Genomic DNA, 21737 nt, shown 5'->3' with positions numbered 1-21737 from the left:
TCATGAGTCCTAGTCTGCCAGGGATTGGCTTCAATTGGCTTCAGAAGTTCAGGGAGCAGGGGGCATAGAAAAGAAAGATGGGTTTTGGCTAATTTTACTTCATTGCACTAATAATCAGATAGTCTGAGAAAAGTTCAGGTATCATATATTTAGTGGCCTGATGAGGTACTTTGTACAGGGAATGACAGACTCTAGAGAATGAAATACATCAAGTAGAAATAATTTCTAGGTCATCGATGTCCTGTCTTTCATCATCAATGCTAAAGTAGTTCTACCAAACAGGACAGGATGTTTGTTTCAAGATTTGGATTGAAATTGCCTTGCTTGTTTCAAGTATGTTCACTACTTTATAATTTTTCAACTTACTTTTAAAGTGAATACTTCTCACATGCTTATTTTAAAGGTAAACCATAAATGTCTTGCTGAATATGCTTATATATGTGCAGCGCTGAGCCAGGCACCAGGCGGAGGAGGTGAAGGTGAGACATATTTCCAGTATCAGGCAGAGTTAGCACTGGCAGGAGCGAGGGCACGCTATGAGTCGCCAGCTCAGAGGAATAATCACTTGGAGGGAATAGGGCCAATTTGGAAATCTGTACCCAGAGGCCAGTGCAGATAATTGCTAAACAGAAATTATTTTCTTTCTCATAAATATCATTCTAACTATATAGAACATATAAGAACTGGTTTTAAATTTTAATGAGTGATTGTGTAACTGAACATGCATTTGGAGTTCCCCAAAATCTATGTCCCGTATTAGTTTTTATTTTCATTACACGCCCCCTAGCGTCCAGCATAAGAAGGGGAGAAAATGCCGTCAGACACTGAGGTGCCTCTCACAACCTGTTAGACCAACTGCGGCAAACTGTGCCTTCACTGAAAAGACCTCTTTGAGGCTCATGCCATTCAGCTATGCTGTTTTCTGTTCTTCCTTGTCACAGTCATCTCCTCGAATGTTAGCTTTTGCTGATTAACAAACTGACCTAAAACTTAATGGCCTAAAACAACCACTATTTACACAACTCATAATTCTGCAGGGCAGCAATTTGGATTGTGCTCCACTGGGTTTTATTTCTGGTCTCAGCTGGACTATTCCTGCCTCCAGGTTGCCTGAGGGATGGCTAGACCAGGCTGCCCTTAGATGAGACAGCATATTTCTGCTCTGTGTGGTCTCCATCTCTGTGTGGTAGAGCAGCCTGGGCTGGCTCAGAGGTGCTGGGAAGAACCACAAGGGAACAATTTTGGAGGCAGCCAAGACTATCAAGGCTGAGGCTCCAAAGTATCATTTGCCCACGCTCCAGACACGTCTCCGCACACTCCACACACCCACTGACACAGCAGCAGGACCAACACAGATTCCAGGGGAGGGAAGAGATTTCTCTTCTGGACGGGGAGGTGGGGAGGTTTACCATCGCTGCTGGTGTGGATGTAGGGACACCGCTGGCTTGGACGCAGGGAGGGGCGCAGCCTGGTGGTCTCATCTGCTTCTCTGACCTCATCTTCAATTCCTTCTCCTCAGTCACTGAAGACTGTTCCTTTGCGTCATGGTCCATGTCCCTTCCCTATGACCATCCACCCTCTGACTGACTTCAGGGTCTCCACGCAGCATTCTCCTTCCCAGGGTCTTAAGCTCTTGGTCACCATAGCCCTTCTCCTCCATGTCCCACTGCTCACTGTTATCTTGCCACACGCTTGACACAGTCTACACTGGAGCAAATCTGCTTTGCAAATAAGAGAAGTGAACACCCCATTTCCTGGCATAACCTAAATCCTTTGGGCTCTCATTTTGACATGACCCTTGCTCACTGACATTCTTGGCCTTTCTTCTGGGCCTTTATGCCTTCTCCCCATATATCAGCTCCCTTCCTGGTCACTTCTCGTATTGTTAGATTCTGTGCTAAGTCATTTTAGTCACTCTCCCAGTTATATCTTCAAATTCTTTCAAAAATATGGCACAGCGACGTTGCAGGTTAGGTGCTGCTCCCTAAAGAAAACAAAGGGCCACAGCCACCCCGACATTCAGCAGCACATTAGGGACACAACCAGGCCGCAAAGCACACGCCTCACACTGGGGCCTGCTGTGCAGTGCACACTTCTTGACCTCTGCCACGGGGGTCGTCACTGTCTGGAGTATGTGGAGTCCTCACACGTGTTCCTTGTTTATTGCGCTATTTTAGCTCAGCCAGGACATTAATAAAGCAAAGGAAGATGAACCATATTTACAAAGGGACATAGAGGAGAGGCTTTTTTCCTCTGAGCTTTTGGCAAATAAACTTGAAACAGCACTAGGAAAATTTGATGGTTTGCACTCCACCCTCCTAAGCTCCAGCCATCCTAATCTCACTCCCCTTCCTGAGAGGGCTGGAGGCACACAGTAAATCCTTGGATATTTCCTGAGCCAGTTGTCATTTTTCACTTCTCTGAAATAGAGGAACAAAATACTAACAATATATTTTTTTAAAAAATTAACACTGAAAATGAGTTTCTATTTGTGGAAGCCAAGTAGTAAAATGTGGCATTTGCTGAGGAGGAACAGAATGAGCGCCCAAGTTCCGCTACCCGTGACTGAGTGTGCTGGAATCAGGGCACTGGTGAGACTTGCTGCTTCCACGGTGCCAACCTCCGAGTAGGGAATGGACTTCGTTTTCTGCCTTGGACGCTGACGGCTACCAGGCACTCAATTCACTGTAAAAATAAATACACTGTGTTCTTTTACCTCAAAGGTCATTATTTTATTTCAAATTTTTTGTAAACAAATAGAGCGTTTAAGACTGAGGAGAACACTTACGCCCATGGAAATGACCTTTTCACCAGGTCGCAGTGCTAACATTGAGATAAAGAGAAGTCCTTCTGGCTTACCCATGAGTTACCTTGAATTTCATGCTAACTAAAACAGCCTGTCTGCGGCCCATCAAACACGCACTGTATATCTTCTTTAATCATTAAAGAAAAGAGCACGTTGACCAGAAGTAAAGAACGTCCATGTTTAAAATAAAGACTAAACGCCTCCCTTCCTCGGACACCCACGCTAGCACTCGGCTGACGCTGAGACCCCTCCCGCATGCCTAGGCCTCGCTGACTCGCCGTGAATGTGCCGACCTGCTTTTCTTTGAAACCTTGAAGAACTGGGTCCCAGACTCGTGAATGTTCTTTGTTCTGACAAGATACGAAACTGTGCTGGAAACCCTGCTTGCCTGGAGCAGCACCTCAGAGCCATCTGGGAAGCGGGCTGCAGGCTAGTGTTCAGTTTGGCTCAAATGCAAACCTTGATTGTTCTTACTGTTGATTGCTTATTGATTATTTTTGTTGACACTTTGAATAGCAGTGCAGAGTACTCACATTTGACACCAAGTTCTCTAGTATATTTTACCCCAAACTGGGATAATCTCCTTGGGAACCAGCACAAAACCCCAAATAAGGAGGTTTAATGGTTCCACCTTGTAATTGCATTCTCAGGCCCATTTCAACCTTCCCCATTGCCCCAACTTGTGAAAATATCTTTTTCCATTCTGATCCAGTTTTCTTCTTCTGACACCTTCACTGAGACTCCCCCTTGTTTTCAGAACCTTGATGGACTTGAAGCGCACAAGGTGAGTGGAGGCTGGATGGCCTCTTCCGTATGGCTTCTTTCACGTAGAATGTTTTCAATGTTCATCCAGGTAGTAACATGTTTTATTAGTGCTTCATTTACACTTTTCATTGTGACTAAAAGTGCATAAAATGACATTTACCATTTAAACCATTTAAAATATACAGTTTTGTGGCATTAACTACACTTACATTGCTGTGAAAATGCCCTCAATATCCATCTCCAGAAGCTGCTCATTTTCCCCAAGTAAAACTCTGTACCCAATCGATTCCTGAAGATGGCGGAGTGGTAGGACCGCGAGCTTGCCTCTCCTCGTGACTACAACGAAACCTCAGCTGAATGCTAAACAACCGTCAAAAAAGGCCTGGAACCTAGCAAAAACGATCTTCTGCCACTGGAAACATGAAGAGGGAGCCGTAGAGGATGGTAGGAGGAGTATTCTCGTGACACAGTTGGGCCCTGTGCCCCTAGAGTGGGTGACATACAGGCTGAAGATTTGTTGTGTCACAGGGGCCCTCCCACAGGAGTGAGCGCTCTGGGCCCCACGTCAGGCTCCCCAGCTCAGGTTCTGGCATCAGGAGAAGGAGACCCCAGGACACCTGGTTTTGAAGGCCGGGGATGCTTGGCTCCGGGAGCCTCATGGGGCTGGGGGAAAGGGAGACTATTCGCTTGAGAGGTATACATGGAATCTCACATGCATCTCACCATCCATCTCCAGAATGTACACATTTTCCCCACGTGAAATTCTGTATCTATTAAACACTAACTCCCCTCAGCCCCTGGCAATGACATTCTTTCTGTCTCTGAATTTGGCTTCTCTAGATACCTTGTATAAGAGGAATCATGTAACAGTTTTCCTTCTGTGTCTGGCTTATTTCATGTATCATAGTGGCTTCAAGGTTCATCCACATTATAGCATGTGCCATAATTCCTTAGTTGTTAAGGCTATGTAGTGTCCCATTGTGTGAACATCACATTTAGTTTATTCATCCATTGATGGAAATTTAGGTTGCTTCCACCTTTTGCTATTGTGATAAATGCTGTGTGCACAGAAAAATACTGCAAACCATATCAGTAAACAAAGAATGCTGAAACCATCAAGTCATCAGCTACTGCTGCCACCCCCCAATGAAGACAAGCCTGCAGCCCAGCCTCTGCAGCCACTTACAGTGGTGCCCTCTGTGCACTTATTTCAGTCAACAACCCCTACGCAATGTTAAAACCCTTTCCCAGGACAGGCGTTTGGGTGAGAAACACCATCTAAAGGCTGTTAATGGGGCAGGAGGTGGGTCTGGGTCTGGGGTGGGGAGAGTTGGAAAATCACCCAAAGGCCTGTTCTCCCTGCGGTGACCCCCCAGGTGAGCCCTGCTGCATGCAGAGGTGGCCACTTCAAGCTGGAGCCCTCACAGCTCAGACATCCACATCCTGGGCCTTTGGGCGAAAAACACCTGGGCAGCCCCATACTTGCCTAAATCTGCTGAGGTTAGGTCCAGCTCTGTCTTCTTCATGGCCAGGTTCTCTCTCTTGGGGGCTAGTGGGGTGGGGATGTCCACAGCAGGATTGTAAGGTCCATGTCCACACCACGGTCATAGGCCTGCACACAGCGTAGCAGGCTGTCAATGTGGTGGAAGGTGCAGTGGTCCAGGGACCCCTCCAGCCTGTTGGGGATGCCCAGTCTGAGCAGGTGTCTGACTACTGTGGGGTAGGCATAGAGTATGTACAGGGAGCCCTGGCCGTGCTTCCACACTCCCAGGGTGGATGCCTTGACAGGGTCCCTGGAAAGACCAAGAGGTCAGCCAGTAGTGTCCCCTCTGCCCACTGAGTTGCAGCAGGAAATCAAAGACACCCCTGTGCAGAAAACGGAACACTGCCAGCCGGCAAATATGCCCTCGGCCGGCATCTGGGAACTGGGCTGCTGTATTGGGTTGAATGGGGGTCTGCCCCAAAGTTATATCCACGTCCTGACCCCCGGAACCTAGGAAAGGGACCTTATTTGGAAATAGGGTCTTTGCAGATGTAATTAGTTATGGATCTGGAGATGAGGCCATACTGGATGAGGGTCCCATGGAAATACATCTTAGCGCTACTACCCTTGGTGACAAAGGCTTTTACATGGACCTTGGCAGTCAGAGCCCCGAATATGCATGCAAGACCAAAGGATTAAAATTAACTGAGGCCTTTGTGAAGGACAACAATGGACAAGGGCTCTGATCTACTACTTACAAGGCGTGATCTAATGATACAATAACAAGAGAAGCTGTATTAGCACCGTGTGGACCAGGAGTTGGCAAACAATGGACAACAGGCCAAATCTGGCCAGCTGTCTGCTTTTGTGATTAAAGTTTTACTGTAACATTCATGCTCATTTTATGTAGTTTTATCTATTCCTGCCTTTGTGATACAGTGGCAGAGCTCAGTAGTTATGACAGACCTTTTTTTTTTTTTTTTTTGGCCAGCCGCTGTTTTTACTTCCTCCTGGCTGTAGACATCACAAAACCTAACATGTTTACTGGTGATTGTTAGGGGCTGACTTGTGTCCCCTAAAATTCCTGTGTTGAAGTCCTAATCCCCAAACTCAGAATGTCACTGTTTAGGGTCTTTGAAGTTTAAACATTTTAAGGTAAAATGAGGATATTAGATGTATCATGGAAAAGAATCTGAAAAAGAATATATATATAGTGTATGTGTAACTTAATCACTTTGCTGAACACCTGAAATGAATACGACATTGTAAATTACCCATATGTCAGTAAAATAATAAATAACAAATGAGGATATTAAGTTGGGCCCTAATCCAATCTGACTGGTGTCCTTATAAGAAGAGGAGATTAGGACACTGACCTGCACACCGGGATGCCCAAATGAGGACACAGGGAGAAGACGGCCACCTGCCAGCCAAAGAGGGAGGCCTGAGAAGAAACCAACTCTGTTGCCACCTTTATCTCTGACTTTCAGCCTCCAGAACTGTGGAAACATCCATTTCTGTGGTTTAAGCTGCCCTCTGGCACTTTATCATGGCCCTCCTAATACTAATACCCTGGCCTTTTACAGAAAAGATCTGCAGACCCCCGTTATGGGCGTATATCAATGGGACAAAACGAAGAGGCAGGAAACAGACTCACAGACACATGGCAGGCAGATAATGGCTCTGGAAAGATGTCCACGTCCTAATCCTGGTACCTATTAATACATTACCTTACTTGGCAAAGGGGAACTAAGTTGGCTAAGCAGCAGACCTGAAAATAGAAAGAGTAGCTCGGATGGTCCAGGTGTGCCTAATGAGCCCTTCAAAGTGGACAAGGGAGGCAGAAAAGGAGGCCAGAGTGATGCGGTGTGAGGAGACTCAGTCCTCTCTTGCTGGTTTTGAAGCTGGAAGACCGGGGCTGGGAGCCAGGAAATGAACGTGGCCTCTAAAATCTGGAAAAGGTGAGGAAACAATTTCCCCCAAGAGCCCCCAGAGGGGAAACGCAGCCCTGCCAACACCTTGATCTAGCCCAGTAAGACCTGAGTCGCACCTTGACCTTCAGAACTGTAAGATGATACATTTGTTTTAAGCTACCAAGTCTGTGGTAGTTTGTTGCAGCAGTGAGGAAACTAACACAGCATGAGACCTTAGTACCTAACAGAGATTGGTTAACAAATCAGTGTGCAAAGGATGCTAATTCTACCTTTCAGCCTAAAACTTTTAGAGCCTTCCTTTCCACATTTAGTATTTAATCTATTTAGGATTTATTTTAAATGCATTCTGAGACAGCAACCTTTTTTTCTGTTATTGTATAGCTATCTCATTTTCCTACACAAATTGTTGAAAAGTTTGCCTTTTCTACAATATTTTCCTCCCATATTTTATTATGAAAAATTTGAAAGATATGGAAAAGTTGAAAGAATTTTATGAGTACTGGTGTTCCCAAACTTCAGACGTCACTCATTGTGTTGAATTTGCACTGATGGTGCAAAAGCAATAGGGGTGCATCGGTGGGCACTCAGATGCATCAGGGCGGTAGCACCAAAGTGTACTTGTTAGTAGGCATTGTGTTCTTCATCGTCACATTCACAGTTAAAAAAAAAAAAAAAGGGAAGGACCAATTTCACTTCTGGTTGTCCTCGATGGAGCAGTGAAAAATAATTTTATTGTATCTCATCTCTCGAGCCATGTGTTTTTAATATCTGTGCAACATACATTATGTGCTGCAGTGAAATTCCTTAGCTGTCTCCAGAAAAAGTACTTGTGTGATGATCTGAGTTGGGAGTTGAGGTTTGCATGAAAGGACTTTTCTCAAAAATCAACCAAGTGAGCTGTCACTTCAAGGAAAACAAAAGACAACATTTTTTGCCAATGTAAGTGAAAACAGAATTTTGGAAATCTTGTATCTGCCACTGTGAACATAGATTCCCAAAACTTAAGATCCATGATAATAATGAATACGAGTTTTCATATTGTATTATGAAAGGTAGCAACATTTGGAGGATCTGCATTAGTCAGTGAACCAGCATTTTCATAATGACCAATGCATGACGTTACAAAATCATCCATGGTAAAACTGTCCATTCAAAGTACAAGGTAGACCAATGGATTTTAATATAATAGAAGTTCGCCCGTGTGGTTTCAGATCGCGCACTGCAAGTGACCTATCCCTTGTTCAGCTTTCACTAGGAAAAGATGCGCAGTTATCTGAGTATATTAAAATACCCTGTCCTGTTCCATCTACATACCTATGTAAGGCCAGATTTTTAAAAAATATACTTCCACAGAAGCAAAGATGCAACATATTGAATGCAGACTCACATATGAGAGTCTAGCTGTTTTGTATCAAGCCCGGCGCTGGAAAGAGTCCTCCACACGCCCTCCTCCCCGACCCTCCCCCGCAAAGTAGGAAGAGAACGCCACTCCTGTTTTTCTGGAAAATAAATTTAATTTTCGTAAAAATGTCATTTACATAACGCAATGAATCTTTGCGTTATTAAATTGTAATTTCGAGCTTCTACCATTCGGAAAGCAGGGACCTCAGCACACTTTTAACTCAATTTATTCCCCTCCCGAGATGCGCTCCCTCCGTCGGTTTTCTGATTCTCGGGGTTGGTTTAGTGCCCGCGCGCAGGTTGGGGCCCGGGAGCCTGCGCTTCGCGCCGCAGCGCCCCCTTCCGGCAGCGCTCGGCTGGAGCCGCCCGGCGCCGGGGGAGCGCCCGCAGAGGCTTCTGGGAGTGGTAGTTCGCCCCGCCCTCGCGTCGCACTGACGCATTTCCTGCGCGTCGCTGGCGGCCGCCATCAGCTCGGCACTGGCGGGGAGAGCCTCGTTCGGCGGACGGCGTCCTCTTCCCGTCACGGTGAGCTCTGCTGGACTGGGCTGGCCTCGTAGCCCCCGCGGGCCGTCCCCGAAGCACCCGGAACGGGCGCCGCCACGTCAGGAGCGAGGACCGAGCGGGTCTGGTTGCGGTTCCCGGCGCTGCGCACGCAGGGACTGGAGGAGCCGCTGGCGGGAGACCCTCCAGTTTCCAGGCGGCGGGACGGTGCCGACTAGTCTGGGTCCCCCTCTTCCGCCCTGACCCGATCGCGTGTGTGTTGGTGGGCGGAGGCGGGGAACCCCACGGCTGCTTGAGGGAAGGAGGCTCAGGCGTGGGGCGGGCAGGTGCCGGGCCCCTCCTGCGGGGGCGCGGGGGCGCGCGGGCGCGGGGAGACCTGTGCCCTCACGTTCTCGCTCCTCCTGCAGCCGTGTGGTCCCGCCACCCCCCGCAGGGCGCGCCCAGCTGGCCGTGGGGATGGCCACCCGGGTCCGGACCGCTGCCGTGTGGGTGAGTAGGGGTTTTAAGGTTTTCCTCTCGTGTCTGAAAAACTCCCTCGACGCCGATATGTGCTCATTGCGTCTCTTGTAGGGTCGGAGCTTGCCTGGAGTTTCCTCTCCTCACCCCGCTTCCAAGCCGCTGGGCCACCTTTAGATGACATTAGGCCGTCCGGATGTGCTTCTAGTCACCCACCTGTTAATTTACTCCTTCCTTCAGTCTCGTTTCTGCCAATTCTGTACCTTGAACCTTGAGTTAAAGAAGGGGTAATCATCTTCCAATTTCTTCCACACGTATTTTCTTAATTTTTTCTTTCTGTGTCTCAGATTTGGGGGCCTCATTTGGGGAGTTGTGCAGTTGTTTATTTGCTTAATTAACAGTTTTTATTGTCTTTTGTTGGCTGGATCCTGGGCAGGTGCTAAGGGTACAAAGAAAAGTAGTTGTTGCCTTCGGAGAGCAGTGGTCTGGTGGGCACAGTGACACTTTAGGGGTCCCTCTGTGAGCACACTGTGGACGGGGGCGGGGACACACAGCACAGGGTCGGTTTTGGAAGGTTGGACACCCCCAGGAAATGCTTCAGAGATTAACGGGAGAGTCTTAAGCTGAGATTTGAAGGGTGAGTGAGGTGAACAAGGGACTGGAGGTCAGCCTAGGAAAAGGAAGCAGCGTGCAGATTTGCAGGGCTTGAAGCGAAGCGCTCTAGTATGTTGGTGAACGTTGAACGCTCTACGGTTGCTGAAAAGTGAAAGAATGGAGAGAGGTTTGTAGGTGATGAGGGTGGTGGAATGTGTATTAAGAAATGAGGCCAGAGCTACAGGCAGAAACCAGATCATAAAGGGCTTTGAGGATCATGTTAAAAACTTAGATCATATTCTCTCGAGGAGAAAGACCTATTGACACGTTTCCCAGGATTTTTGGAGGGGAGAGGGGAGGTAATTAGGTTCATTTATTTATTTAACAGAGCTACTGGGGTACAGGACCTCATGCATGCTAAGCATTCGCTCTACCACTGGGGTATATACACCCTCCTCCCCGGCCTCCCAGGGATTCTTTTTTGCCTTAGAGTCTGTTTTATCTTCATACAACTGTAGGAGCCTCCCTCTGAGTAATTGCTGGTTATGTCTTTTTCTTTAGCTTTTGACCTTTTTGGATCTTAATATTTTAGACGTGTTTTTGAAAAATCACATCATTGCTTTTTTTAAAAAAGTCAGTCTGTCAGTCTTTGTGTCTAAATGGAGCATTTTCTTAACTTTTTTTTATTGAGTTATAGTTATTTTACAATGTGTTAAACTCCAGTGTAGAGCACAATTTTTCCGTTATACGTGAACATACATATATTCATTGTCACATTTTTTTCCCTGTGAGCTACCACAAGATCTTGTATATATTTCCCTGTGCTGTACAGTATGATCTTGTTTATGTATTCTACACTTTGAAATCCCAGTCTGTCCCTTCCCACCCCCGCCCCTTTGGCAACCACAAGTTTGTATTCTATGTCTATGAGTCTGTTTCTGTTTTGTATTTATGTTTTGGGGTTTTTTTTAGAGTCCACATATGAGCGATCTCATATGGTATTTTTCTTTCTCTTTCTGGCTTACTTCACTTAGAATAACATTCTGCAGGAACATCCACGTTGCTGCAAATGGCATTATGTTGTCGGTTTTTGTGGCTGAGTAGTATTCCATTGCATAAATGTACCACATCTTCTTTACCCAGTCGTCTGTTGATGGACATTTAGGCTGTTTCCATGTCTTGGCTGTTGTAAATAGTGCTGCTATGAACATTGGGGTGCAGGTGTCATTTTGAAGTAGGGTTCCTTCTGGATATAAGCCCAGGAGTGGGATTCCTGGGTCATATGGTAAGTCTATTCCTAGTCTTTTGAGGAATCTCCACACTGTTTTCCATAGTGGCTGCACCAAACTGCATTCCCACCAGCAGTATAGGAGGGTTCCCTTTTCTCCACAGCCTCTCCAGCATTTGTCATTTGTGGACTTTTAAATGACGGCCATTCTGACTGGTGTGAGATGATAGCTCATTGTAGTTTTGATTTGCATTTCTCTGATAATTAGTGATATTGAGCATTTTTTCATGTGCCTATTGATCATTTGTATTTCTTCCTTGGAGAATTGCTTGTTTAGGTCTTTTGCCCGTTTTTGGATTGGGTTTTTTTTTTTTTTTTTCTTATTAAGTCATATTTGCTGCTTATATATTCTGGAGATCAAGCCTTTGTCGGTTTCATAACTGGAGCATTTTGTTATGATTAATGTGATGACTGATAGGTTTGAGAGAGAAAGGGGAGGAGAGAGAGGATGAATGAGAAGGGGATCTGGGGTTCTGCTTTATTGGGGTCGGATTGGGGGGTTGCAGGTTCATTGTTTATCGGTGAATTTAAAATATAAGGTGAGAATTAAGACATAGGAAGGGGAGAGTAGGGTCACTCAAGCAAGCGATTTTCGGCCCCCAGACTGTCTCCGATGGATCCTCAGGGTGGGGTGGCTGGGCTCTTCCTCAAGTTGTGTAGCAGCTGTGAGCATCCAAGACAGATGTCCTTGACGTCAGAGGCTTTCTGTACAGTCAGGCACTTGCATTACAGTCAAAAACAGCTCATTGTGAGGCAGCTATACTACAAACGTTCATCACCTAGTAGCATTTTTCGGTACTTCATTCCTTTTTATGGCTACATAGGGTACCTTTGTTGGTAGAGACCATGTTTTGTTTATCCATTCCACCATTCAGAGATGTTTGGGCTGTTTCCAGTTTTTGGCTATGATGAATAATGCTGTCACAAACATTTCTGTGTAAATGTTTCTATGGACGTAGGTTTTTAATTCTCCTGAGCGGATACCTAGGAGTGGGATTGCTGGGTAATTCAGTAATTCTGGGTTTAAGAATTTGAGGAGCTGCCAAGCTGGGTCCGAAGCGGTGGCGCCAGGTTACATTCCCACCAGCCATGCACGAGGCTTCCCCTTGCATCTCTCCCTCACGTGCTGGATACCTTGGTCCTTAGTAACGGTAACGTAACTGTCATGTCCTGTAGCATACATGCAATGGTTGTAAGGTAACAGTTTTGTTTTTTTAACTGCTAACAGGGAGACTAAGTAAAGTTCAGTATGTCTTTGTAGCTCATTTTATCCAAAGAATACAGTTAAATACCACACATTAAGGTCAGTTAAAAAAAGTATTGTCTCTTGTAGTTTTGTTTCCAGTCGGAAAAACAAATGTATCTGTTGACATTTATTTTCAACTTCAGGGATTGCCTGCCTCCTTTTGGGTCATGTGAAATATTTAGGTGATAATTAAAAGTAGAAAATGTAAATGGTGCCTTCACACAAGCCTCTGTCCCTCCTGCTCTGTTCTTCCTTCCCCCGGAGGTGACCGTTTTTCAGTTCCTGGTTCATCTTCTCAGGGATTCTTTTGTAAATAGAAGCAGACATACATGTACACACGCCCCCGACCTGACTCTACGCTAAGCCTCATCAGGAAGCCTTTTTCTGCCTCTGACCCCATGTCCCTTAGAGTCCAGTGTGCCTCGTCTTCCTTGTATCTCTCCCATTTTTACTTTGTGTATTTTGTTGTTAAAATGGTTTCTGGAAAGAGCTTCCTCTGGACCCTTCCCTCTGACCAACTCGTACTTCTGTCTCCTCCCTTTCTCTCCTTTCCCACGTTCTCTGAATCGCCGTTCTCTCGTCTCCCTCTCTGCCCGGATCTCCTTTCTCGCTCCTGTGCTGAGCAGTTTCCCTCCCCTCCCGGCGGCTCTCCCTCACAGTGAAGACCCATCGTTCCTCCGACCTTCGTGTTCCTCGGGGACCCAGCACCCTTAGTGCCCTCAGCACCCTTGGGGACACTTCTCTTAGTCACTTGCAGCTCTGGGCTGACGGGCTCAGGTTCCCCTCGGGAGGCCCCCTCCTGTCGGGGGTGCCTACTTAGTGGTGACTTGGGGGACCTGCAGCGTGCTGGAGATCTGCCACCTGGGTCCGTTTGTCTGTCTGTGGCCATCTCTGGGCTTTTTCTTTTCCTCTTCTTGGAGGCCTCTTCTGTTTTTATTGGGAGATTCAAAAACGACCCTGCTGCCTTGCTCTCCTCCTGCTCTCATCATGTTAGCAATGAAAAGACTCAGAGAGGTGAAGTGAATTGTTCTTGGACGTCAGCTATCGAGAGAAGCGACCTGCTGGAACGCAGACTGACTATCTCATTCAAAAGCTGTTCCTTGCGGTCTCCTGCCGACAGTAGGGCTATTTGCTTCCTGAAAGCTTGGGGGCTGCTGCACTTTCGGGGCTTCTGGGGGCCTGTGCAGAGTCTGGGAGGGGGGACTTGTCTGTGCGATGGGTCCCCCGTTTCCCTTCACCCTCACTCCTGCCCCTCAGCAGCACTGACCACAGTCTGCGGAACCCGCAGCCAAGCCTCGTATGTTCACCCACAAAGGGGACCAAGGCTGGGGCCCAGACAAAATGTGTTTGCTAAAGTGAGCTTGCTCTTGGGTCCACAGGTCCCACCTCTCCGGGAACGAGACAGTCCGTGCGGTGGGATTAGAAAGCTCCAAGGCAAGGAATCCATCCTGGGTCCTGGGACCCCTGACCAGAGGCCCGTCCCTGGAGGAGCCTGGCAGAGGCGCCAGAGTCCCGGGACAGAGCAGCTCCTCAGGTGGCTGTGTGTTTCTCAAGACCAGCTGAAAACCAGCGATGCTTGGGTGAGCTGCTTTTTTCTTTCCACATCTTGCCTGTGCCTGTTTTTGGTGGGGAGGGGGCTGGGGATTCTTAGGAGGGAGAGTTAAATTAACTTCAGATCGTGTGAGATCTGTTTCCTAGTGTCCCCAGACTCAATTTTCAGCTGCTTCTCCGCTCCCCAGAATTACTCTTTTAATGGATGTTGTTTTGTTTACAAAATGTGTACTGTTTTTGCTGTGCGTGCGTTTCTGTGTGTGTGGGTGGCATGCACGTGTGAGTCCTGCTGTACTGCTTTTATTTCTCATCTTCGTAGACTCCCCAGCTTATCCTGCACTTGCCTCACAGTCTGCGCCGACTTTTTTTTTATATTTCTGCTTTTTTTCCTCTGCATTTTTTTTGGGGGGGAGGGGGTAATTAGGTTTATTTATTTACTCATTATATTTTTTTAGTGGAGGTTCTGAGGATGGAACCCAGGACCTCATGCGTGCTAGGCATGTGCTCTACTGCTGAGTCGCACCCTCCCCGGTCTCCTCTGACTCTCAATTGTTGTTCTTTTCCATTTGAGCCATCCTGGCGTGGTGGGACCCCGTACGGCTTTGCTTCGCATTTCCTGCTGGCTAAAGAGGTGGTTTTTGGACATTTGTTACCTTTTGTGGATGTTTTCTGTCTTACTGACTTAAAGGAGGTCTTCATATTCTGGAAGCTTATTAGTAATGCTGAATTTCAGGCCCCACCTCAGTCCTGTCATATCAGACTCCACATTTCAGCAGGATTCAGTGATTCATGCACGTTGACGTTTAAAGCAAGCTCGGTATCAGATCCATATTCAAATTTTATGTGAGGTGCTTCCCTTACATCCAGTATTTTGTTAGGACAGTTTTCAAACATGCCACAGTTGAAGGACTTTACAGTGACCATCTGTATACTCACCTTTAACATCTTACTATATACTTACTTTATCGCATGTTCCATCTTTCCGTCCATCTATGCATCTATTAACCCACCTGATTTTTGGTGCATTTCTTATATTTCAGACATCAGCATGCCTCCCTCTAAATACTTCACGATGCATAGCACTAACTCTTGTTCAGTATTTCCTTGCAAGTTGGGTTTTTTTTTTCCTGTCTTGCCTTTTCATTCTATTAATGCTGGTTTTTTTTTTTCATCTTTTTTGGGGGGTGGTAATTAGGCTTACTTATTTATATTTATTTATTTTATTTTTAATGGATGGACTGGAGATTGAACGCAGGACCTCATGCATGCTAAGCACACGCTAAGCACACGCTCTACCCTCCCTTCCAGTGCTGTCTTTTGATGAATAGCTATTTCTCATTTTAACTTAATTCGGTTTACACATTTTTTTGCTTTTATTATTAGTGCTTTTTCTAAGAACTCTTTTCTTACTCAGTGCTTATGAAGAAATTTTTTTGTTCACATTTACCATTCACATTTAGGCTCACAGACATCTAGAATTAATTTTTTTTTTGGTGATTTAAGCGTCCAGATTTACTTTTTTCATAAAGTTGTCTAACTGCCCCAGTCTCACTGAAGTGGTTGACCTCTGCCTGTGACTCTGCAGTGCCACCGTGTCGTATGTCAGGTGTCCATAAACCATACTTATGGTTTGGTTTCAGAACTCTTTATTCTGTTCCATCTCCTCCTCTTCTGTCCTTAGGCCAATGTCACACTGTCCTTATTTGGTAATGAGTCTTGCTATCCACATACTTCTAGTTCTGGGTGATTTTGAAAGCTGCCAGCAGTCACATGTGGGTCCTTGCGTAGACATGTGTTCTCAGAGCAGTTGGTTAAGTACCCAGGAGCAGGATTGCTGGGTTACATGGCGATTCTATGGTTAGGTTTGTGAAAAACCATCCTCCAACGTGGCTGTGCAGTTGTGCATTCCCGCCAGCAGAGAGTGAGAACCCCTGTTGTTCCTCGCCCTGACCAGTGCTGGGGAGCATCAGGTTGTTAAAAATTTTGCCTAATCTATTAGATGTGAGGTGCTGTTTTATTGTGGTTTTCAGTTGCTTTTCCCTAATGGACAGCTAGTGTTACTGATTATTTTTTCACATGTTTTATTCTCTGTGGATCTTTGGTGAAGTATCTGCCCAGGGCTTTCCCCCATTTTTCAGCCAGGTGGTTTTCTTGTTACTGATCAAGAGTTCTTTGTTATCCTCGATTTCAGTCCCTCATAAAAAATGTGATTTGCCAATATTTTCTCTCCGTCTCTGGTTTGTTTTTTCATTTCCATAATACGAACTTCCACAGGGCAAAATATTTTACCTTTGATAATGTTTATTTTCTTAAATTTTTTTAAAAAGTCTTATAATAATCTGCTTTTATTCAACAACTTTGTGGCTTACCAAGATTTGAATTTTCTAAAATGGGTTTTGCTTTTGGTTTCGTATCTAAAATCTCATTACCCAAACCAAAGTGCTCAAATTAAAAAAAAAAACTTTCTTCTGGAACTTTTATAGTTTTAGCTTTGCATTTAAGTCTGTGACCCTTTTTTAGTTAATTTTTGTGTCAGGTGTGGGGTATGTGTTGAGGTTCACTTTTTTGCCTATGGATGTGCAAGTCTGTGCTGTGCCAGCACCACTTGTTGAAAAGATTATCCTTTCTCCATTGAATTGCTGGTGTCTTTGTAGGGGGAAAAAAAGAGATTCAAGAGACAGTGTTTATGTGGGTCTATTTCTAGGCTCTCTCTTGTGTTCCTTTGATCGTTGTGTCTAATCTTTCACCAGTACCCCCACCTGGATTGTGTAGGAAGTCTTAGAGTGCGCTAGTGGGGGTGTGGTACCTTTGTTCTTCTTCAGAATTGTTTTGGCTACTCCAGTTTTTTGCTTTTCCATATTAATTATAGAAGAGCTTGTGGATAGCTATAAAAAAAAAAAAGCTTGTAAGGACTTTGATTGGAATTTCATCGAATCTATGAAGCGAATTAGGGAGAATTTACATCTTAGCAATACTGAGTTTTCCAATCCACAAACACCCTGTACCTTTCCACTTTTTTAGATCTTTGATTTTTTTAAACCACTGTTTGTAGTTTTATGCATTCATGTTCTGCACTTGTATTTTCTTTTCTCACCTGCACCATTTTAAGTAACAATTCAGTGGGTTTAAATACATTCATGAAGTTGGCAGTCATAACCACCACCCATCTCCACAGCACTCCTCCTCTTGTAAAACTGAAGCTCTGTACCCATTAAACAATAACTCCCAGTTTTCACGTTCCCACTCCCCGCCCCTGTAACCACCATCCTACTTTCTGTCTCTAGGATTTTGACTACTCTAGATAGCTCATGTAAGTGGACTCATACAGTAGTTGTCTTTTAGTGGCTGGCTTATTATTTGACATAATGTCCACAGGGTTAATGCATGTTATAGCACATTGCAGGACTTCCTTTTTAAGGCTGAACACTGATTCGCTTATGTATCTACCACCGTTTGCTTACCCATTCATCCATCGACGGACTCTTAGATTGCCTCTGCGTTTTAGCTACCGTGAATAATAATGCTGCTTCTGTGAACGTGGATGTACAGATATCTCTTTAAGACCCCACTTCCTTTGGGGATATACCCAGAAGTGGAATTGCTGGACCACATGGTAATTCTAATTTTTTATTTTTTGAGGAGCCACCATGCTGTTTTCCACAGCAACCGCACCGTGTTGTATCCCCACCAACAGCGCACAGGTGTGCTACTTAGTCCACATCCTCGCCAACCCTTGTGATTTTCAGCCTAACTGGTGTGAGGTGGAAAGCTCGTTATAGTTTTCATTTGCATTTCCCTTATGATTAGTGATGTTCAGCATCTTCATGTGCTTATTGGCCTTTTGTGTATCTTCTTTGGAGAAATGTCTATTCCGGTCCTCTGACCACTTTTGAATAGGCTGGCTTTTTTGGTTGAGTTTTGGTTCTCTATATACCCCTGGCCTTCAAAACCAGTTGTCCTGGGGTCTCCTCCTCTTTGCAATGCTGGAACCCGAGCTGGGCAGCCTGATGTGGGGCTTAGAGTTCTCACTCCTGTGGGAGGGCCTCTGCGACTTAACAGATCTTCAGCTTGTGGGTCGCCCACCCGAGAGGTATGGGGCCCGATTATATTGTGAGCACCCCCCTCCTACTGTCCTGCCGTGGTTCCCTCTTCATGTTTCCAGTTGCAAAAGATCTTTTTTGCTAGGTTCCAGTCTTTTTTCGATGGTTGTTTAGCATTCAGTTGTGGTTTTGTTGTAGTTGCGAGGAGAGGCAAGCTCGTGGTCCTACCTCTCCGTCATCTTGACCGGAAATCCCTTTTTCAAGATTCTTTAGGCTCCTCAGGGTTCCTTGAGCTTTCATAGGTATTTTAGTTTTTATGCATCGCAGAAAACATCATTGGAATTTTATTAGGGACTGCATTGAGTTTGTAGATCATTTTGGGTAGTATTGACATGTTATTAAGGAAAATAACATTTATGTTTATTTCTGTCTCTTTAATTTCACTTAGTACTATTTTTAGTTTTCATTCTACAAGTCATTTAACTACATGGTTAAGTTACTACTTTGTGATGCAGTTTTAAATGGACTCGTTTTCATAATTTGCTTTTCGGATTGATCATTATTAGTGTATAGAAATGGAACTGATTTTGGTGTTTTGACTTTGAATCCTGCTGTTTGCTGAATTCATTTGTTGTAACTGGTTTTGTGTTTTTTTTTTTTTTTTTTTTTAGATCTTTAAGGTTTTCTACAATAGGATCATTTTGTCCATGAACAGAGAGAATTTTACTCCCTGTTTCCTAAGCTGGATGCCTTTTATTTCTTCTTGTTCAGTTGCTCTGGCTAGAATCTCCAGCACTATGTTGAATAGAAATGGTAAAAGCAGGCATCCTTGCCTTGTTCCTGATCTTTGAGGAAGAGTTTTCAGTCTTTCACCATTGAGAATGCTATTCACTGAGTTTTTATTATCTTGATGTGCTTTCCTTCTATCCCTACTTTATTGAGTGTTTTTATCATGAAAAGTTGCTCAGATCTGTCAAATGCTTTTTTTTGCATCAGTTGAGATAGTCATTTTTTTAACTTCATTCTGTTAATGTGGTGTATCACACCGAGGGATTTTCAAATGTTGAGCCATCCTTGCATTCCAGGAATAAATCCCATTGGTCATGGTGTGTAATCTTCTTAATAAGCTGCTGAATTTGATGTGTTGTTGTTGTATTGAGGATTTTTGCATCTATTTCATAAGGAGTGCTAGTCTTTAGTCGTTTCCTTGCAGTATCCTTGTCTGGCTTTGCTATCAGGGTAATCCTGGTCTTACAGAATGGATTAGGAAGTGTTCCCTCCTCTTTAGTTTTTTGTAAAAACTTGAGAAAGATCAATGTTAGTACTTCTTTAAATGTTTGATAAAATTCACCAGTGAAGCCTTGGCTTTTCTATTTTTGGGAAATTTTTTTTACTACAGACTCAATCTCCTAGTTACAGTTCCTTTCAAATTTTCTATTTCTTTGTGATGTAATGTTGATTGAAAGGCAAATGGAATTTACGCATTTCAACTAGGTTATCCAGTTTCTTGGCACACAGTTTTTCATAGTCCTTTCAGATAATCATTTTTGAGTCTGAACTAATCATTACTGATTTCCCCACTGTCGTTTCTGATTTTAGTAATTCAGATCTTCTTTTTTTTTCTTAGTCCATTTATCTGAAGGTTTATCAATTTTGTTGATCTCTTTAAAGAACTAAGCTATGGTTTCATTGATTTTTTTTCCTATTTTTCTAGTCTCTATTTTGTTTATCTGTATCTAATCTATATTATTTCCTTTCTGTTGCTATTTTTGTGTTTAGTTTGGTTTTTTCCCATTTCCTTAACTTGTAGAGTTAGATTGTTGGTTTGAGATGTGTCTTGTTTTAAATATAATTATTTATAACTGTAAGCTTTTTCCTCAACACTGCTTTTGCAGCATCCTATCAGTTTTGTTCTGTTTTGTTTTCATTCATGTCCAAGTGTTTACTAATTTCCATTTTGATTTCTTTGATCTGTTGGTTAATACTGTGTTGTTTAATTTTTTTTTAAAGTTTGTGAATTTTCCTTTCCCCCCACTTTTTTAGTGATGCTTAACTTGATCCTTTGTGGCCAGGGAAGATACTTTGTATAATATTTATCTTTTAAATCTATTGAGACTTAATTTGTAGCCTAACATTACGATCTGTCCTGGAAAATATCTCATGTGTACTTGAGAAGAATGTGTCTGTTGTTGGTTAGAGTTTTCTGTATATGTCTGTTAGAACTAATGAGTTTATTTAAGTTCTGTTTCCTTATTTTCTGTCTGATTGTTCCATCCATGTTTGAGAGTGGAATGTTGAAGTCTCCTATTATTATTGTAAAACTATTTCTTCTTTCAGTTCTGTCAGATTTTGTTTCATGTATTTTTACGATCTATTATTAGGTATAACTATTTATAATTGTCAGTCTTCTTGCTGTATTAAACTGTAATAACCTGTAATTTCCTTCTTTGTCTCTTATAATCTCTTTTGATTTGTCTGATGTTAGTGTGGCCACCCCTGCTCTCTTTTGGTTACTGCTTGCATGGAATATCTCTGTTCATCCTTTCATTTCCAGTCTGTTTGTGTCTTTGGGTCTAAAATGAGTTTCTCATAGACAGCATATATTGGGTCATGTTTTTTAATCCATTCTTCCAAACTCTGTCTTTTCACTGGGGAGTTTAGCTGATTTACACTTACAGTAATTACTCATAAGGAGAGGTTTATTTCTGTCATTTGCTCTTTGCTTTTTATATACCTTATAGCATTTTGGTCATTCAATTCCTGCATTACTGTCTTTTGTGATTAGTTGAATTATTGTAGTGGACTATCTAAATTCCTTTTTCATTTGCTTTCATGTAAGTTTTATAACTATTTTCTTTGTGATTGCCATAGGATTATATTTAACTTCCTAAAGTTATAGCATTCTGACTTGAATTTATACCAGCTTAACTCCAAAAACATACAGACACTATGCTCCTTTGGGGCTCTGTCCCACCCCTTTTGGTTGTTGACGTCACACAATTACATCTTTATACGTTGTGTGCTCTGAAACATAAAACAATAGTTATTTCAAAAGCATTAGTCTTTTCTAATTATGTAGAAAAGAAAATGTAGAGTTACAAATCAAAGTTAAAATAATAACTACCATTAATTATTGCCCAGATGTTACCTTTATTAGATGTTTCTTTAGGCAGCTTCAAGGTATTCTCTAGTGTCCTTTTTCACTTTTATTTTTTTAAAGGATGAGACAGATTTATAGAACGGTATCCAAGCACACATTTTGCTTGCTTTGTTTTTCACGAGGGGGAGGTAATTAGATTTATTCATTTATTTCTGTTTGGAGGAGGTACTGGGGATTGAAGCCAGGACGTCTTGAGTGCTGAGCATGCGCTCTGCCACTTGCGCTGTACTCCCCCTCTAGGGTCCTTTTGTTTCACCTGCGGGACTCCCTTGAGCATTTCTTGCAGAGCAAGTCTAGTGGTAGCAAACTTACTTTGTTTCTCTGGTGATGTCTTAATTTTACCTCACTTTTGAAGGACAGTTTTGTCAGGTGTAGGAGTCTTGGCTCACAGTTATTTTGTTTTAGCTCTTTGAGTGTATGGGTTCATTGCCTTTTGGTCTCTGATCTTCTGATGAGAAATCAGCTTATACTCTTACTGAGCAGCCCTTTTGTGTGACAAGTCATTTGTCTTC

General features: G+C 43.8%; 1 protein-coding gene across 1 annotated transcript in view; it reads left to right on the top strand.

The window, feature by feature from the left end:
- Positions 1-8816: 8816 nt before the first annotated feature.
- Positions 8817-21737, top strand: part of LOC105080832 (uncharacterized) — a 28731-nt gene continuing 15810 nt past the window's right edge. The window contains 3 exon segments of the mRNA XM_074358487.1: positions 8817-8914; positions 9298-9379; positions 13854-14054. Of these exon segments, the coding sequence (XP_074214588.1) occupies positions 9347-9379; positions 13854-14054 (234 nt within the window). The 5' untranslated portion in view covers positions 8817-8914; positions 9298-9346.

Source organism: Camelus bactrianus, chromosome 35 (genome assembly GCF_048773025.1).
Source record: "Camelus bactrianus isolate YW-2024 breed Bactrian camel chromosome 35, ASM4877302v1, whole genome shotgun sequence".
Lineage (NCBI taxonomy): Eukaryota > Metazoa > Chordata > Mammalia > Artiodactyla > Camelidae > Camelus > Camelus bactrianus.
This window is presented reverse-complemented; position numbering and strand designations above follow the sequence as displayed.